Raw genomic sequence first — 16,721 nt, 5'->3', positions numbered from 1 at the left:
GACCTCAGGGTTTGTGAGTTTGAGCCCCACATGGGGCTCTGTGCTGACAGCTCGGAGCCTGGAGCCTGCTTCGGATTCTGTGTCTCCCTCTCTCTCTGCCCCTCCCCTGCTCATGCTCTCTCTCTCAAGAATAAAAACATGGAAAAAAAATTTTTTTTTAATTATGAAAGAAAGAAGTGGTAAATAACTGCATGGATAAATGTATTTTATGGTCTGTAATGGTCCTTTCTCCATCTCCAGATCGAGTTGGAGGTGCATTTCGTGAGCTGGAGAGAAGGGATGGGGGTAGGGCATTTCTCTGGAGAGGGGCCTTGGCATCCCAATGTGAAGTGGGGTGTTCTGAGGCCATGAGCTACTGAAGATGAGTGTGCAAGAGCCTTCGCATCCGCGGGAACAAGGAGGCTCGCCAGAGTGAGGTCTTTCAGAACAGCGAAAAGTCCCACACCAGCCGCTGAAGCACCTTTCTTTCGTTTCGAGGAAATATTTTGCTCTCATTTGTCTCCAAAAAGTGTTCAGGAACCCCGAGAGCCAGGCTCTTGGGGGTTTGCTACCCAATCAAGAGGTTTTTAATGATAAAAAGAGACTTTTACAACTTAAACTGTTTGTGTCCTGGGCTATCCTGCCCCATACACTGGCCCCAGCACGCTGAGGGGTGAGGGGTGTGGCCTGGCCAGCAGCTGTGTTGACAGCTACTGCCTGGTCAGGGACCCAGCTCTTCTGGGTTGCTGAGAGGGCAGTTTTTCTGCTACTTGGGGTATGGCCTCGAAGGAGGAGCCACAGGACTATGGAGGAGTGGACGGTCGGAGTGTGGTTTCTGAAGCTCCAGAAAGAAAGCAGCACGGGCAGGGGGGGCCAGGACAGCTGGGGGTTCTCTCTACACATCCAGGCCTGAGGTCAGTGCTCCAGCAGCTGCCCCCGGGAGCCCTGCCAGGGCCAGGCGGGACTCTATCTTTCTAGCCCCTGTCCTATCAGCCTATTTATTTATTAAGAAAAATTTAATGTTAATTTTATTTTATTTTTGAGAGACAGAGCATGAGCAGGAGAGGGGCAGAGAGAGTGGAAGACACAGAATCCGAAGCAGGTTCTATCAGCACAGAGCCTGACGCGGGGCTCAGATCCACGAACGGTGAGATCATGACCTGGGCCAGAGTGGGACACTTAACCAACTGAACCACCTAGGTGCCCCACATATCAGCTTATTTATAAGGGCCCCCCTTGCCAGATCACATTCCCTCCCCAGGGAACTGCTGGGGTGGTGTGGATTGCACAGGCGGGGTGGGTGCCAAGGCCAGCTCAGAGTCCTGGCCATGTCCACATGTGTATGTCACTGGCACTTCCATCCCCCACTCCGGGCATCCTCAGATTCCAGAACCATGGATCAAGGTCAACGACTCCTTACACCAAAGCTCTGCCAGGACCCAGAGTCAGTTTCAGAAAGCTGGGCTCTCAGAGGTGCAACAGAGTGGGGGCCGAGAGGGTGTTCACAGGCCTGAGGGGGACCTATGGGGCATGTATATATGGACATCCAAAAGGACTGACAGAGGGGCGTCGAGGTGGCTCAGTTGGTAAAGCATCTGACTTTGATTTCGGCTCACGTCATGATCTCACAGTTCATGAGTTTGAGCCCTGCATTGGGCTTTGTGCTGACAGAGGAACCTGCTTGGAACTTTCTCTCAGCCTCTCTCTCTGCCCCTCCCTTACGGGGGTGCACGCACGCACGCACACACACACACATACACACACACAGTCGCTCTCTCTCTCTCTCTCTCTCTCTCAAAATAAATAAATACATATTTAAAAGGACTGACAGCTGCAGATGACAATAACAAGAAAAACTGAGTTTGGTTGGGAAGGTTACTTGGCATCATCTAACAATATTTAAAATGCACATACTCTTTTACCCAGCATGTCCTGGTTCCAGCTTATAAATTTCTCCTATAGATTATCTACACATCAGCATAAGGCATTTTGTATATGGACATTTATTGTAGCACTATTTGCAAGAGCAAAACAAAGGAAACAACCTAGAAGTCCATTATTAGGAAACTAGTGAAGTCAAAGATAGCACATCTATATCACGAAGCACTTACTGGATGGTGGTGAAAAAGAGCAAGGGGTGTTTGTGATATGGATACAAAACGATCTCTCAGATGTATTGTTGCAGGATAACATCCCACAGCTGTGTGAACAAAGTGGGGAGTGTACAAAGTGGGCCTGCACACGCACAGCCTGTACCTGGAAGGATGCACAACAGACTGACAGCACAGTGCTTTTTGCGAAGGGGAGCTGGAGAACTCAGTGAGGAAGACACACCCTTTTGCAATATTTGAATTTTTAAATTGCACGTATGCATTCCCTAGATTTACCAAATACTGCCATTTTCAAAAATAGGGCTTGAAATGAACTGTGGTCACAGAGCCCATACACACAGTCTGTCTAGGTTAGACTTCAAGGAGGTGAAAGGTCACCGTTGTCGTCCCCCAGCACCAGCGGTCAAAAGGCGACGGAAGGGTGAACGCGCAGATGGAAGGAAGGCTAGAAGGATGCAAACGGAAAGGTGGCTGTGAGCCAGAAGGTGGCGCTACGGAGCGCAGGCCGGGGCTCAGCCTGGGAAGAGTAGCGGGTCCTCGGAAATGCGAGGCTACTCTTTATAGAAACGTACAACAGCTTCCGCACCTAATCGTTGCTCCCTTCAAAGGAGTCTGCGGAGAGCCAGGATATCAGGGAGAGTCTCTGAGCTCAGGGCTTCAACATGGGTCACAAACTCCTGCTTACTATTGGTCTACGGATGCTGGATCTACATTTTGGAAACAAACGTCATTTGGCAACAAATTTGGTTAAAGAAGTGAGACATCAAGTCAGACACTTAATCCTTTGGAAAAACGAAAAACAAAAGGCATACAAGCAAAGCAAGCTGCTGCTCCGGTGCTTCTTAAGAATAGGTTCTGACAGCTAAGCCCAAAAAAGGTGCTGGGAAGATGATGCCGCGGGAATGGGGCCCACTTGGAAGAAGTCTGCGCTCACTTGGAAGTGCGGGCTTTGTCCCTTGGCTGGAGAGCCCGCGGGGGCCTCGCCGCCGTCGGGGCCGGGGGCCGGGCGGACGGACGCGCGGGGCTCAGCTCTTCTTGCGCAGTTGGCTGTACTGCGCGCGGCCCAGGATGGGCTCCATGACGCTGGGCCGGAAGAAGCTGTCGCTGACCCTGCGCGCGGGCTTCTCGCGGGCCACCGCCGGGAAGACCGGGCGCGGCGCGGCGGGCGCGTCCGCCCTGTCCTCCTGCCCGGGGCCGGGGGGCGCCCCGGGACTACGCGCGGGCCGCAGGCTGCCGCGGGGCTGCGGGGGGCGCGGCGCGGGCTCCGGGCCCGCGGGCGGCGCCCCAGACGCCCTGCGCTCCGCCTCCCGGCGCTCGGCCTCCGCAGGCGGGTTATCGATGTCCCGGAATTCACTCTCGGGCTCCATCAGCGACAGCCTGGGGAGCTGAAGGCAGTCGTGTTAGGGCCCCCGGCCTGGCCGCTATCCCTGCGCCTCCCGTCCACCGCTTCTCTGGGACCCTCGCATCCACGCCTCCCAGGAGCGACCTTCGAGGGGGAGGGCACCGCCTGGAGTGTAGGACTGAGCCTTTAGTGCCCTGGGACACAGGCGGGGGGGGGGGGGGGGCAGGGGAGATCAGTGATGTCTTGCCCTCTCTCTCCAGTGGTCTCCACAGGCCAGACCCTTATGCAAAGCAGGCATCCCCTCCTCCCAGTTTCTGGACACCTCGAGCCTCCCTCAAGGGTCTCTCCGTGGAAAGAGAGTGGCTTTCCCACCTTTCCTTGGGGCGGAGTTGTGCACTAAGCATGGCCCACACGTTGTCCCCACCGGGGTCAGGGTGCCCAGGCCTGGCCCTGTTTGGGGCCCAAGGTGAAGAGGCTGGCTGCCGGGACCCCTGGCCTGCCTCTCAGAAGCAAGTGACTCAGCGACCCCTGCCCCCCAAGCCTTGCTAGCCCCGAGGGGCCCGGGACCTGGCTGGCAGCCATGGAGCCCACACAACCTGTAACTTGCTCTGGGAAGGGGCCCCGGGGACGCCCAAGGGGACAGTATTGGTGTCTCTTGGTTTTTCCTGTTGCTGCTAGGTGCTAGGATTGGGATGGGGCGGCCACTGTGCCCTGGAACGTAGCCCAGCCCCCAGGGTGCCCTGGAAACCTCCCTCCAGCCCCTTCCCAGGAAGCAGCACACCCTCACTTGCTGAGGTGAGGGCTGGGCCACCAACAACCCCAGGCTGATGGTCAGAAGGGGACATGTGGGGAAAGGTCTCAGGCCAGCGTCATGGGCTCTATACTCTTGGGGCTGGCAAGGGCCCCCAGTCAAGGCCGTAGTTTGTCAAAACGTTTCCGGGGCGCTGAGGATCCGGAGGACTGCCAGGGAGATTGGGGACGGGAAGGCCACCGCAGCCGAGTCAAAGCTGCTGTGTCCGTCCTTTCCAGGTCCCTGGGGCGGGACTCACCGGCACGTAGTGTACCACTGTGTCCACCACGTTGTCAGTGACACCCTTCAGGGCGTCCGACAGGGACATGGCCCTCCCCTTGGCGGAGGAGACAGCGGGGGCCCCGGGGAGGTGCAGCATCCTGGCTGCCGAGCCCAGCACAGTCGCGGGCGCCCACATCACGGCAGAGATGGTGGTCTGGAGGGCCTTCTGCATGGTGTGGGCCACGCTGCCCAGGAGGCCTTGTGGGCTGGGCAGGGCTGCTACCTGCGGGCCAGAGCTAGGTCAGCACCTCCTGCAGCGGCTCCCCTGGCCCTCCCCCTCCCCACCACCCCCAGAGCTAGAAGGGAAAGAACGGGGGGGGGGGGGGGGGGGGGGGGGGGGGGGGGGGGGGGGGGGGGATGGACACCAAACTGAAACAGCATAGGCTCGGCTCCGCCACCAGCTGTGTGGCCTTGGGCAGGTCACTTCCCCTCTCTGAACCCGCTTCTTCATTTGCAAAATGAGTCTGGCAGTCTCCCCACCTGCTGTGCGGGTCAGCTGAGGAAGGGGCACAGAGGCTGTGTGCAGGTGAGGGGAGCGGTGCAGGAGGCAGGCACTGTGTCTCTGAGCCCCTGGGGGGGGGGTTGGGGTGGGAGGGGGGCAGAGACCCTGTTTCACCCTGTGCCTCTGCTTCTTGTCCCCTCACTGGGCCGCGGGACCCGGAGGCATCCTGGTCCCACTCAGCTTCTCGCCCCCTTACCTCACTGAGCTTGTTCTCCTCGGTGTCTGACTCCTCCTCCTCCTCCGTCTCTCCCTCTGTGTCCGTGTGGTCCTCGTGGTCCTCCTCCTGGGCGGCCGTGAGGCCGTGCAGCCAGGGCGCCCGCGCCTCACTCTCCCGCCGGGACACCACCTGCATGGCCGCGGACGCGCCCCACTGGGCCAGACTGCTCTGAGGGACGGAAGGCCGCGGGCTGCTGGATTCAGGGGCAGACCCCCTCACCCCCAGGGTCAGGCCCCAGCAGACTGTTCCTAAAACTTGTCATTGAGGGATAACTTCCATACCTGGAGTGCGCACATGGTTCACATGCAGCTCTGTGAGGTTTCCTGAGCACACGCCTGTGTAACTACCACAGATCAAGACACAGACCCTTTTCAACCCCCCAGTCTCCCTGTGCCACCCACGCAGGCGGGTGGGTGGCACAGGGGGACCACATTTTGACCTCTACCACCATGCCTTGGTTTTGCCCATTTTTGAACCTCATATAAATGGACTCATCCAATGTGTTTTCTTTCACGAATGGCTTTTTATTCAACATCATGTTGTGGGATTCGTCTGTGCTCTTGCACGTTCAAAATAGCTCCTTCTCTTCCCTGTGATAAGTCCATGTACGCATGCCATAATTTACACATTCTGCTGTTGATGGACGTCTGTGCTGTTTCCAGTTCTTGGCTAAGGATAAAGCCTGATAGGAACATTTCGATGTGTCTTTTGGGGGACATAAGCTCTCGCTGCTGGTGGGTCGAATCGATGGGTCTTAGGGGGTATGTGTGTTTAGCTTTAGCAGCTACTGCTTGGAGATCTTTAAAGAGTGAAAAAGTCAACAGGGCCACAGTGTCCCATGGGCGGAAACAGACTTGGGCAGGTGGGCTAGTGTCCCCTTGAGGCACAGCTTGGCTCACTCTGGACCCTAGGGAGCTCCACAAACATTTATTATTCAACTCCAGGGGACACCGGTATGTCTTACGTGAACAGGGTGCCTGAGGTTGCACGGTACGGTAGGGTCTCCCGACTACACATAAGGCTGGCACACGGGTCCGTCTCAGCCCCCACTGGGAAATGACCCCCCAGTACAGGGGACAGAAGGGAACTACCAGCCCTGTATCCCTACTGGAGCCACAGAAGCTGGCGCACAGCACGTTCTCAGCAAACATTAGCTTGAATGCATGATCCAGGGCTGATGAGCTTTTAAAAGTGTCACCCAAATGATGGCTCAGAAATGGCTCTTTTGTTTGCTGACCTTTATGCTGTAAATGTCGTTTGTGTTTCCTTTATTTTCCTCTATTTGGTCTTTGTTTCTTACGAAAAAATGCAGTCTATCTCTGCTAAAATACACAGAGGTGGAGGGGGGTATGGTGGGGAGATAGCCCTATGTGCACCTCGAAAAGGAGGCTTTGCCTTAGGGGCAAGTAGAATGCAAATGAGAAGCCTCTGGAAAGGAAATTTTGAAATCTGGGGCGGTCAGGGATGCAGCCTGGCCAGGGCTCTCTCCCCAACAGAGGGAGCTTGGGGCCTGGATTATTTACAGGGGACACTCCCTAGTGTCTGGATAGCAGTCGGGGGGCCTCTGCTCCCTCATAGGCAGGAGGGCCCACAGCAGGAGGCCCCCTAGGAGGATGAATTTGGGGGGCGGGACTCAGAGGGACAGGGAGAGACACCCTAGCAAGGCACGCTTGCCCTTGGTTCATGTCCTGTCCTTTCTTTCCCCTTGCAGCCAGAGGACCGGCCCTCAACCGCCTTAAGGCCTCTTGTCCTTAGACCAAAAGTCCCAGGCCAGGCTGGAGGAGGGAATGTTCTTAGGACCAGAGGTGGAGTCGGGTGGGAGGGACCCAGGCTGGGGGTCAGCCAGATCAGGGCAGACACTCACCAGGGGCGCCACACCTGGGATCCACATGGCCAGGGCGTGGCCCTGCTTCAGCGCACGGGCTGTGGTCTGGAAGGTGTGTTGGGACAGGGTGTTGGCCAGGGCCCCAACCCTGCTCAGGAGGCTCGGCTTGCCTTTGGGAGGCTTCTGGGCCTGCTCGTGTCCTGCGGCAGGGGCTGGGTTGGATTTGGGGGTAAAAGAGAGGAAAGCTGATCAGAGACGGGCTAGGGAAGCTGGGCCTCTGTCTAGGGTTGGAAAGCGGTCATCCTGGTTCCACCACAAGTCTGCTACTGACTCGGGTCACTCACTTGCCCCACTTACAAATGGGGAGAGGAGGCTATATTAGGATGGCTCCATCTAAGTATCTCGCCGGACCTTCCCTGTTCCAGAGCAGTGGCTGGGTGAGTCCTGGCTGCCTGTTGCTAATTCCCAGGCAGCATGGGTAGGCGCCTCCCTTCCCAGGGGGGTGGGGGTGGGGAGGTCTGCCAGCCCCCCTGACGATAGATACCTGACTCCTCCTTGGCGGAAGGGAGGAGGTACTCTACCACCTTCTCGACGCCACCCAGGGCCAGGTCGGCCCCTCCGGAGGCCAGCCGGCCGGCTCGGGTGTTAGCAGCATACTCAGCAGTGTCTTTGGCCACCCCCCAGGCGAGCTCGCAGCTGGCCAGAGCGGCCCCCAGGACCTTGTCCGAAGTGCTGGCAATGGGAACGCTGATGCTATTCCTGGCACTGCGAAGGCGGGTTGAGATGGTGTCCTTCAGCTCAGAGGCGATCTGTGGGAAAGGGGGGTGGGGATCGTCAGGCCTGAGGGTCTGGTAGCCCTGAGCCCAGCTCCCAGGAAGGCCTCAATTAAAGGCCCAAGCGAGGGGCGCCTGACTGGCTTAGTCGATAGAGCGTCTGACTCTTGATGTCAAGCTTGTGAGTTCAAACCCCACGCTGCGCGTTGAGCTTACTTAAAAAAGAAAATAAAGGCCCCGGGGACTGGCACCAATATCTGGGCCTCTTGATTACGCTGGGCTTTAAGGGGGAAGAGCTCCAGTTCTCCCTGTGCATGGATCTCCTGGCTGCTTCGCACCCCACTTCCACCTATCCTCCAGATCCTCACCATCCTTCCCCCACAGAGGAAGGGAAGATGCTTCCCATCACCTCCTTGATGACACCCGTCTTGAGATTCTCATGCACACAAGACACCTCCACTCCCAAACTCCTTTAATGCCTTCTCTGTTCTTCCCTCAGAACACCACTCACATTCCCACCTGTGTTTATATTGACTCAGAGATGCAGCTGCTCACCCTACCAGTTCTGTACCGAAATAATTGATCTTTCTCTCCTATTAGCCTGGGAGCCCTTTTGTGACAAAGGTGCCCTTTATCCAGAAAGATGTGAAGAGCACAGGCCTCCGAGCCAAGCAGACCCGCTCTCACGTGGCCTCCGCTTACGGCTGTGCGGCCAGGGAAAAGTCACTAGCTTTCTCATCTGTGAAATGGGGATCCCTGCCCTGTCCCAGAGGGCTGACAAGAGGATTAAATGGGAGGGCTCCACAAATCGCATCACGGCCCCTGGCACCGGGTAGGGCTCGGGAAGTAGTTGTGGGATGAGTAGATAGTTGGTCAGCGGGAGGGAGCTTATCCCCAAAGCCCTTACCTAGCAAACGCCCAATGCACGTGTATCTAGGTAAAGTGACCTTTTCAGTCTCATGGTCCATAAAGGGCTGGATCTTGAGGACATGGGACTGCAGTCCCGGGATCTGATGAGTGTGGCCCAGGATGTTAGGGGACTATAGTTAGCAAGTGGCCCAGTGCGGGCCCACCGGTGCCGTGGGGCAGGGCGGGGGGGTGGGGGGGTGGTGGTGGGATCCGAAGCAGTGAGACCCGCCCCAAGCTCCTGTTTGAGTTCGCCCCTGGGCGGGGCCTGCTTTCCAGAAAGGCTGCCTTCATTTGGCACCACAGGGAGAGGAGGAAGCCTGCTGTGTGGACTTAGGAGCCGGCAGCCACCCCCAAGCTGGAAGGGCGCCTACCACAGAAATGAAAGACTGACAGTCATGGATCGTCATGCGCCCTCTCCTCCTGAGCGGCGGGACAACGGAACACGGGGCACATTCCGGAAGAGGAAAGGGGCTCACCTTTTCAGGAGGGTACTGGAGGGCTGGGATCTTTTCCTCCAGGTGGTCCAGGCCTCGGCAGGCCAGCTCGTTGGCCGCTGTGACTGGAAGTGAAGGGCCATGGTGGGGTAAGCTGTGAGAACCTAGCAGTGGCCTCCGTGCCAGGGAAGGTGCCTCAGAGCCTTCAAAACCCCCAGCCCTGCTGCCTCCAGCGCATCTGGGAACCTGGGGCTCCCCTGCAGCCCCTCCAGTCCGCGGTAACTCCTGGAGGCCAGGCCCGTGTCTCCCCTCTGTGTAGGAACTCTGGAGTCAGGCAGGTCTGCACTCAAAGCCCAGAGCCTGCACCTGCAAAGTGTGGCCTCGGGGGAGTCACAACCTGCCTGAGCCTCCGGTTCCTCATTCGTAAGACGTGGGTTAATGGATCCTACCTTGCAGGAGGAACTGGCAGAAACTCTGTGAATCACCAACAAATACTGGGCTCTCCCTCCCTGCCCTCCCTCCCCTCCCTCCCCTCTCTGGGTGAACTCTGGGTGGGCACGAAGGAGGAGAGTGAAGGCACGTGAGCAGGGGCAGCAGGGCCCTCCGGGGGCCTTGGTGGGAGTAGGGCGGGCACGGCTTAGTTCTGGAGGTGACCGACTCCTAGCCACGGCCAGCCCAGGCCCCAGACGGTCCTTGCCCTTCCTTCTGACCTCTAGGAGGAAGATGATCAGCAGCGGGAAGAGGGTCACAGGGAAGAGAAAGGAATTGTCCCTAGAGAGCAGGGCAAGTCCCAGAGGACGCAAATACTTCTAGATTACTGCCCAGGGGCTGCCGAAGATGTAGCCCTGCAGTCGTGACCATGGAGACGGGTTCTATATTCTCTCACATAATCTTTCACATATGCTTTCTCCAGATAGGTGACATTTCTTCACAAAATTCTCAAGCAGCAGAGAACCCAGATGACTTGGCCATCTTCTGATTGGGCAAAATGAGACCCAGGGAAATTATTTGAAGAGTTTGTAGGCAGGGAGGCTGCTGGCCCAGGGTAGAATCCTCAGACACCCATAATTCTCTAATCAGGATGGTGGAAGGTCCTAGACTTCTTGGTGCTGCTGGGATTTCCCTCAGCCCTGTCAAGAGCCCTGCCTTGGATGTTGTGATGAGCAGCGGGTGATGTATGGAATTAGTGAATCACTATATTGTACACCTGAAACTAACATAACACTGTATGTTAACCATGCTGGAAAAAAAGAGAGAGAGAGAGAGAGAGAGAGAGAGAGAGAGAGCGCCTTGCTTTGGAGACTGTATTTACAAATAAGGCAGGACAATTTGAACAGGGGGGGGTCTGATAGCAGGGGCCACATGGACTGTCACCGGCTGGTCCCATCAGCTCCTGGGCCCGGAGAGCTTCCTGTGCCCCCGCTCCCCAGGCCCTGCCGGGCCAGCCCTAGCACCTAGGGACCCTGCCTGTGTGTCAGACTCTACGAGTTCCTGCTGCCACCAGATCTGGGGCCAAACTGGGTGTCTGGTCTACCACAGGCTTCACTCCCACCACTGCCCACACGGCTCTGCCCATTCCCTCCCCTGCCAACTCTCTGGCCTATCATGTGATCCCAGGAAAATGCCAACTTGGCGATAGACGAGACATGTAAGGATGGGAAGGGATGTATGTCCATATCTGTAGCTGTATCTACGTCTGCATGATCTGCGTAATGGGATGTAGGTGGTTAGAAAGGCGGTCAGACAGACAAGAAGGTGCACAGACATATCGGCAGACGGACAAGCGAGCTATCGATTGGACAGACTGACGGATGGTGGCCTGCAAGGGCCACGAAGACTCACACTGGGTGGACAGCCTGCGGACCACGGGCTCCATGCTCCAGGCCGCCAGGCTGCTGGCGCCCTGCACACCCTTCTCGTAGGCATTGCACACAGAGGCCACCAGGGGGTAGGCTTCCTTGGTGCTGGTGTAGGTCTTCTGGAAGCACTCGCAAGTGCCGCTCACCACCGGCAGCTGCAGGACCCGTTGCAGGACGTTCTCCTGCTCCTGGAAGAAGAGAAGGCAATCGAGTTGTCCCTCTGCCCTCTCGTGCCTCTCGGGAAGGCAGCCCAGGGTCACGGCGCCCACCGGTGAGGCTAGCCGGGGTCCAAGCGACCCAGGAGGAACCCGGGCCAGAGGGGGAACACAAGAGCCAGGCTGCTCCGCTCTCCTGGCCACAATCCAGGCTCTGGAGAGCTGCTGGGACGTGGCCTCCTGGCCTCCGCATGCCAGTCCCCCCCTTGGGCACTCTCCCCCTGCCCTCCCATGCCCCTTTCTGTCGGGCAAAATGCCACTCCCTCAAGACACGGCCTGAGGCTCACTGGTTCTGTGAGGCTTCTGACCCTCTTCCATCACATCAGAAGCTTCCACTCCCTCCTGGCTTGTCTCCACACGCATCACATGGTGCTGCGATCATGTGTGTACCTGTCTCTCTCCCGGCCAACCGTCCTCTTTGCATCTCCAGTGCCTAGCCTAAAACCTGCGCAGTAATGTTGGTTGAATAAATGAATCAGCCGGGGCTATACCTAGAAGGGGTGAGTTTAGATCGGAATCACGGAAGTTCAGATCTCCGGGAGCTTCTGCAGCAAAAATACCTCCTTCCCATAGCCTCTCTGGCAGACTTGTATCTAGATGTTTCCTTGGATGGGTCTTGCCCCTCCTTCAGTGGCCGTGGCCCTTGTTGGACAGCCAGTGCTGAGCTACAATGTGCCTTCACCCACCGCTCCACCCTCTGTCCTCTGGAACAACACTGAGCAAACCTATTTCATCATTCATGGGCTGGCCCTTCACATATTTGAAGGCAATATATATGTCTGCCTTTAGTGGTCCCTCCTCTGTGCTCAATAGCTCCGGATCCTAACTTAGCTTACCACCCTGGTCTGCTGGTCCCCTCTGGACCTGCTACAGTTTAGTGCTGCTTTCCTTCAATATATGCACTCACACTTGAAGACAGCATTCCAGATGTGGTCTGAGCACATGGGGTATAGTGAAACCGTCACTTCTTGTTATCGGGGAGCCACGTTCTTACTAATGCGTTTCACCTACGCAGCAGTCACCTACACCGAATTAAACTGGAGGTCGCCTGGGACTCTCAGTGAACAAACACAGGTGTTTGAAAGAATGTGGACTCCAGTCATGCACAAGGGAACGTCTCCTCAGTTATACCCCAGGCACAGATCAGGGTGCTTTGGTGACAAGACCTCACTGAATTCTAACAGCGACCCTCTGAGGTCTAGTACTTTGCCTGCGAGGACACAAACACTCAGAGATGTGAAGTGACTTACCCGCGATCACACAGCTAGTAAGTGGCAGAGTCAGGATTGCAACTGAGGCCTGAAATGGCCTGTGATTTGCTTCAAAATATCGCAAGGCGGAGGAGTGAGTGAGCGTGTGGATGAGGCCAGACCGGCCACGGGATTGATGAGCGGCCGTGGCAGCTAGTGAGGGGTATTCTCTGCTTCTGTCCGCTCGCAGGAATGCTCAGAAACCGCCACATAGGAAGTGAAAAGAGAAAGCTCCCCCGTCTGACTCAGGCGCGGGGGGCTCTCTCTGCAGTCGGGATGTGTCCCTGTTACAGGGTTCTGCTCTGGAGGAGAGGACCTGGCCTCTCGATTTGTAGGCTGAGGTAGAAGACCCATCAAGGAGACTCGGAACAGCAGGCCGTGCACGGCATTTTAGCTCTCATTTTGCAGGCGAGTTTGAAATTTGAACTAGACAAAGATTATGACTGCAAACGAGAATATTTTAATACTTGGACAGACTCTTTGGAGGTTGTTGTAGGCAGAGCCAAAGAGGGTCGATCCCGACCCTATGCACTTGTTCATTTTATGCCTCTGTATTCTAGGATTGATTGATTGATTGATTGATTGAACACCCATTCGTTTTGCAGAGACAGAGAGAGACAGGACGTGAATGGGAAAGGGGCAGAGAGAGAGGGAGACACAGAATCGGAAGCAGGCTCTAGGCTCTGGGCTGTCAGCACAGAGCCCGACACGGGGCTCAAACTTATGAACTAAGAGACCATGACCTGAGCTCAAGTCGGAAGCTTAATGACCTGAGCCACCCAAGTGCCCCTATATTCTATGATTTGATATAAAACTTAACATGGTGATTCCAAGTGCAAAGGTTAGTTTAAATTAGGTCCCCTAATTGGGGACAAGATGGGCAGTATAGGGGTGCACAATTTGTAAGCTTCATTGACTCTTTGAACTGTGCCTAAATGGGAGAGGCCTTGCACGGAGGCATCAGGTACACCTGAAGGTGTCAATCCGCTCCGAGTCGCAGAGAAAACCAGCCTAGACACACAACTCTGGAAGCACCGATCCTCGACCCCCTTCCCATACGCAGCAACAAGCTGCGCCGCGTGTAACTCGGAGAGGTGCCATTCGCACAGAACACACACAACGCCCCAGAGTTACAGAATACAGCGGCTCAGCACCTCAAACGACACCCCACCTGGGTGGACAAAGCAGGGGCTTTTGCATCAGGGTTTAGAACTCGGTAAGTAGCTCCCTTCCCCCTCCTTTCTTTCCCTCTCAGCCAATATTTCTGTCCTTTCCTCCGAGGTGTTTAGTTTTCATTAGGCACTCCCCCGCCCCCTCCTCTAAGAGCCCCCTGCAAAAGGCAGTGAGGGCGAGAATAATGAAGACATAATGGTCAATGAAAGGTGAATATAATCGAGACAGATCTTGTCCTAAATCCCCTGAACCTGTCCTCCCTCCCCCACTCAGCGGTCCCCTCCTCCCTTCTCATAAAGGCCCAAGTTACTTACGGGGAGGTCTCCATCCGGCAAGGCTGGGCCCTTGTTGATGGCCGTCATAGCTCTTCAAGCTGCAAAGCAGAGTGCCAGGTCCATGAGAAAGCTCTCAGCTTGACACTTGCAGGGTCAGTCCCCTACCTCTCATGACCACTGACGAGGCCCAGGCTGCCTAGGGGCTCCAGCTCCCTCAACAGAAGGCATCTGGTTGGAGGGTGAATGTCAAGGACTAGCGGCCCCTCCCTGGAGTCCCACTGGGAGGAGCTGCCCCACAGCCTACTTGTCAAGACTGATGTTTCTTACAAGGGTTCAGGGTAAGAAATGAGAAATAAGGGTAGCTTTACGAGGTAAGAGGTTTTAGATGAAGAGGCTCCCAGATGAAGATCCAAAAGAGACTGAAAGAATAAGTTTCAGGTTTAGTCTTTTTTTTTTTTGGTGAAAAAGTTCTGCATTAATTCTTGTTCTTTTAAGCAAGCGTATCTGCCGGTCCTTCCCTGAATGCTCAACTAAGAAAGCAGTCACTCTTAAAACCAGCTATTTCAGCTGCGTTCTGGAAAAGCTAGTGCGCCAGGATATCTATCCTACACTCTTGGTCATTCACCTTGAGTAATCTCTCCCTCAGTGGTTTCCCTGCAGGCCTCTTCATCTTCAGTAAAGTTCTCAGGACACCCTTACCCTCAGCTTCTTTCCTTTAACTCTCGGAAACAAAGCAGGTAAGGCAGATGCTCCTGGGCCCCTGCACTCGCGCTAGTGGATGCTGCCTCGGTCCCACAGAGCCCAGGCTTCTGAGTGTCTCCCCAGAAGAAACCCTTCCAGCTGCTCCAGAGAAGCCTTGGGCAATGCTACTAACACCTCCCAGCTGGAGGAGGGCAGAGAGGAAGAGAACGTTGGGTCAGCCAGTTGTCATGGTTATTTGAGCCAGGGCCCCCTGAACGTACCCTAACTTCTGTAAGGAGATACAGCCAACTAGGAGGTGGACTGCGGAGCTGATGGAAATCCAGGCCGAGGCGTTATTATTCCAGAGCCATGAAAAATCCATTCTGTAACACATTTCTGGCCCCCGGTTCTCAAAACAAACAACAACAAATAAACCACCTGTCTTCCAGAAAGAAGGTGTTGGAATATGTCATTAAACTCATGAATTCTAAAGTTCTATAGTCTTTGGTTCCTTTTTCAGAGTGTGCTGTGGGACTGTCTTCAACCCACTTCCCTCATCCCTTATTATTTACAAGAGTGAATTTTGAACAGTAAGATTTTTTTTTTTAATTTTTTTTCAACGTTTTTTATTTATTTTTGGGACAGAGAGACACAGAGCATGAACGGGGGAGGGGCAGAGAGAGAGGGAGACACAGAATCGGAAACAGGCTCCAGGCTCCGAGCCATCAGCCCAGAGCCTGACGCGGGGCTCGAACTCACGGACCGTGAGATCGTGACCTGGCTGAAGTCGGACGCTTAACCGACTGCGCCACCCAGGCGCCCCTGAACAGTAAGATTTAAACCTACGCAGGAACAGCGCTCACCCAAATGTACTACTCTCTCTCTGATACATTACTCTCAAGAAGAGGACCAGAGCTGGGGGTTGACTCTTTGACAATCTAGCCTTTGAGGAAGCAGTTTCAACCTCTGTAAATTCCTAGATTTCAAGGAAGTTCATTGAACTCCACCCGGTCTAAGATGCCACCAGAATATGCCGTGGGAGAGCTAACTGGATTTTGCCGAGTCTGAAACAGTGTTGGCCAGGATCCTCTGACTTACTGAAGCATGCAAACAACCAAGAACTATCACCTCTCATCCCTTCCTTAGTACAAACCAGCCGGGGGCCCAAGTTCTAGCTCCTGGCTTCAAAGACGACAGAGTATGGTGGAAGCCAGTTTTCAGATTATCTAAGGGCCTCTTAAAATGGATATTGGTGGCGGTGGGGGGATTCCTGGCTGGCTCAGTTAGTAGAGCATGCAACTCTTGATCTCAGGGTCCTGATTTCAACCCCCCTGTTGGGCTTAGAGCTTACTTAAAAATAATAATAAGATGAATAATGGGGGTAGTACAAACTTATTTTCCTTATTGTTCGTAGAATTATCTCTGTTGAGGACTCTCGGCTAAGCTGTATGCTGTGGGCAACCAGAGAAGGGCAGGAGGTGAGGGGAAATGGAGCTTTCTCCATTGGCCATCAATTCTGTATCTGTGATATAATAAAGCAGGGAATGAGAGGTCAGGAAAGGGAGGAAAGAGTCACGCAGGGAGCCTCCAAAAGGAGTAATAAATATGTGGTATGTTCACAACTTATTGATTTGACTGGGACTTCTATATTTAATTTTTTTTTACATCATGTTTTAAAACTTATTTTTGAGACAGAGAGCGAGAGAACACAGGGAAGGGGCAGAGAGGGAGGCAGAGGATCCAAAGCGAGTTCCGCGCTGACAGCAGACAGCCCAAAGTGGGGCTCGAACTCACGAACCGTGAGATCATGACCTGAGTTGAAGTCGAACGCTTAACCAAAAGGGCCACCCAGGAACCCTTATTTTTTAATGTTTATTTATTTGAGAGGGGGGGGAGGGGCAGAGAGAGAGGATGGGAGAGACTCCCAAGCAGGCTTTGAGCTATCAGCAGTTATCAGTGCAGAGCCTGAGGCAGGGCTCGATCTCTTGACCATGAGATCATGACCTGAGCTGAGATCAAGAGTCACTTAACTGACTGAGCCACCCAGGTGCCCCCGGACTGGGGCCTTTTAAAATAGAAGACAGTGATGGAGGAAAGGAAGCAT

The 16,721-nt window shown here is 55.0% G+C and overlaps 1 protein-coding gene across 5 annotated transcripts; it reads right to left on the bottom strand.

The window, feature by feature from the left end:
- Nucleotides 1-1,964: 1,964 nt before the first annotated feature.
- PLIN1 (perilipin 1) lies at nucleotides 1,965-14,816 on the bottom strand. 5 transcript variants are annotated; one of them, XM_043553949.1, is made up of 9 exons: nucleotides 14,707-14,816; nucleotides 13,976-14,034; nucleotides 11,007-11,211; nucleotides 9,207-9,289; nucleotides 7,593-7,857; nucleotides 7,088-7,260; nucleotides 5,203-5,391; nucleotides 4,482-4,727; nucleotides 1,965-3,475 (listed from the first exon to the last, which is right to left on the bottom strand). In XM_043553949.1, exons 2-9 carry the CDS (start codon nucleotides 14,021-14,023, stop codon nucleotides 3,116-3,118), a joined length of 1,569 nt encoding a protein of 522 aa, XP_043409884.1. In that variant the 5' UTR covers nucleotides 14,024-14,034; nucleotides 14,707-14,816; the 3' UTR covers nucleotides 1,965-3,115. The 5 variants fall into 5 exon arrangements, with proteins under 5 accessions (XP_043409884.1, XP_043409883.1, XP_043409885.1 ...); XM_043553948.1 differs by having other exon boundaries at nucleotides 14,636-14,764; XM_043553950.1 differs by lacking the exon at nucleotides 14,707-14,816 and adding an exon at nucleotides 14,562-14,657.
- Nucleotides 14,817-16,721: the final 1,905 nt, after the last annotated feature.

The sequence above is a fragment of the Prionailurus bengalensis genome, chromosome B3 (genome assembly GCF_016509475.1).
Source record: "Prionailurus bengalensis isolate Pbe53 chromosome B3, Fcat_Pben_1.1_paternal_pri, whole genome shotgun sequence".
NCBI classification, from domain to species: domain Eukaryota; kingdom Metazoa; phylum Chordata; class Mammalia; order Carnivora; family Felidae; genus Prionailurus; species Prionailurus bengalensis.
Note: the sequence above shows the minus strand (reverse complement) of the source record. Positions and strands in the feature narration are given on the sequence as shown.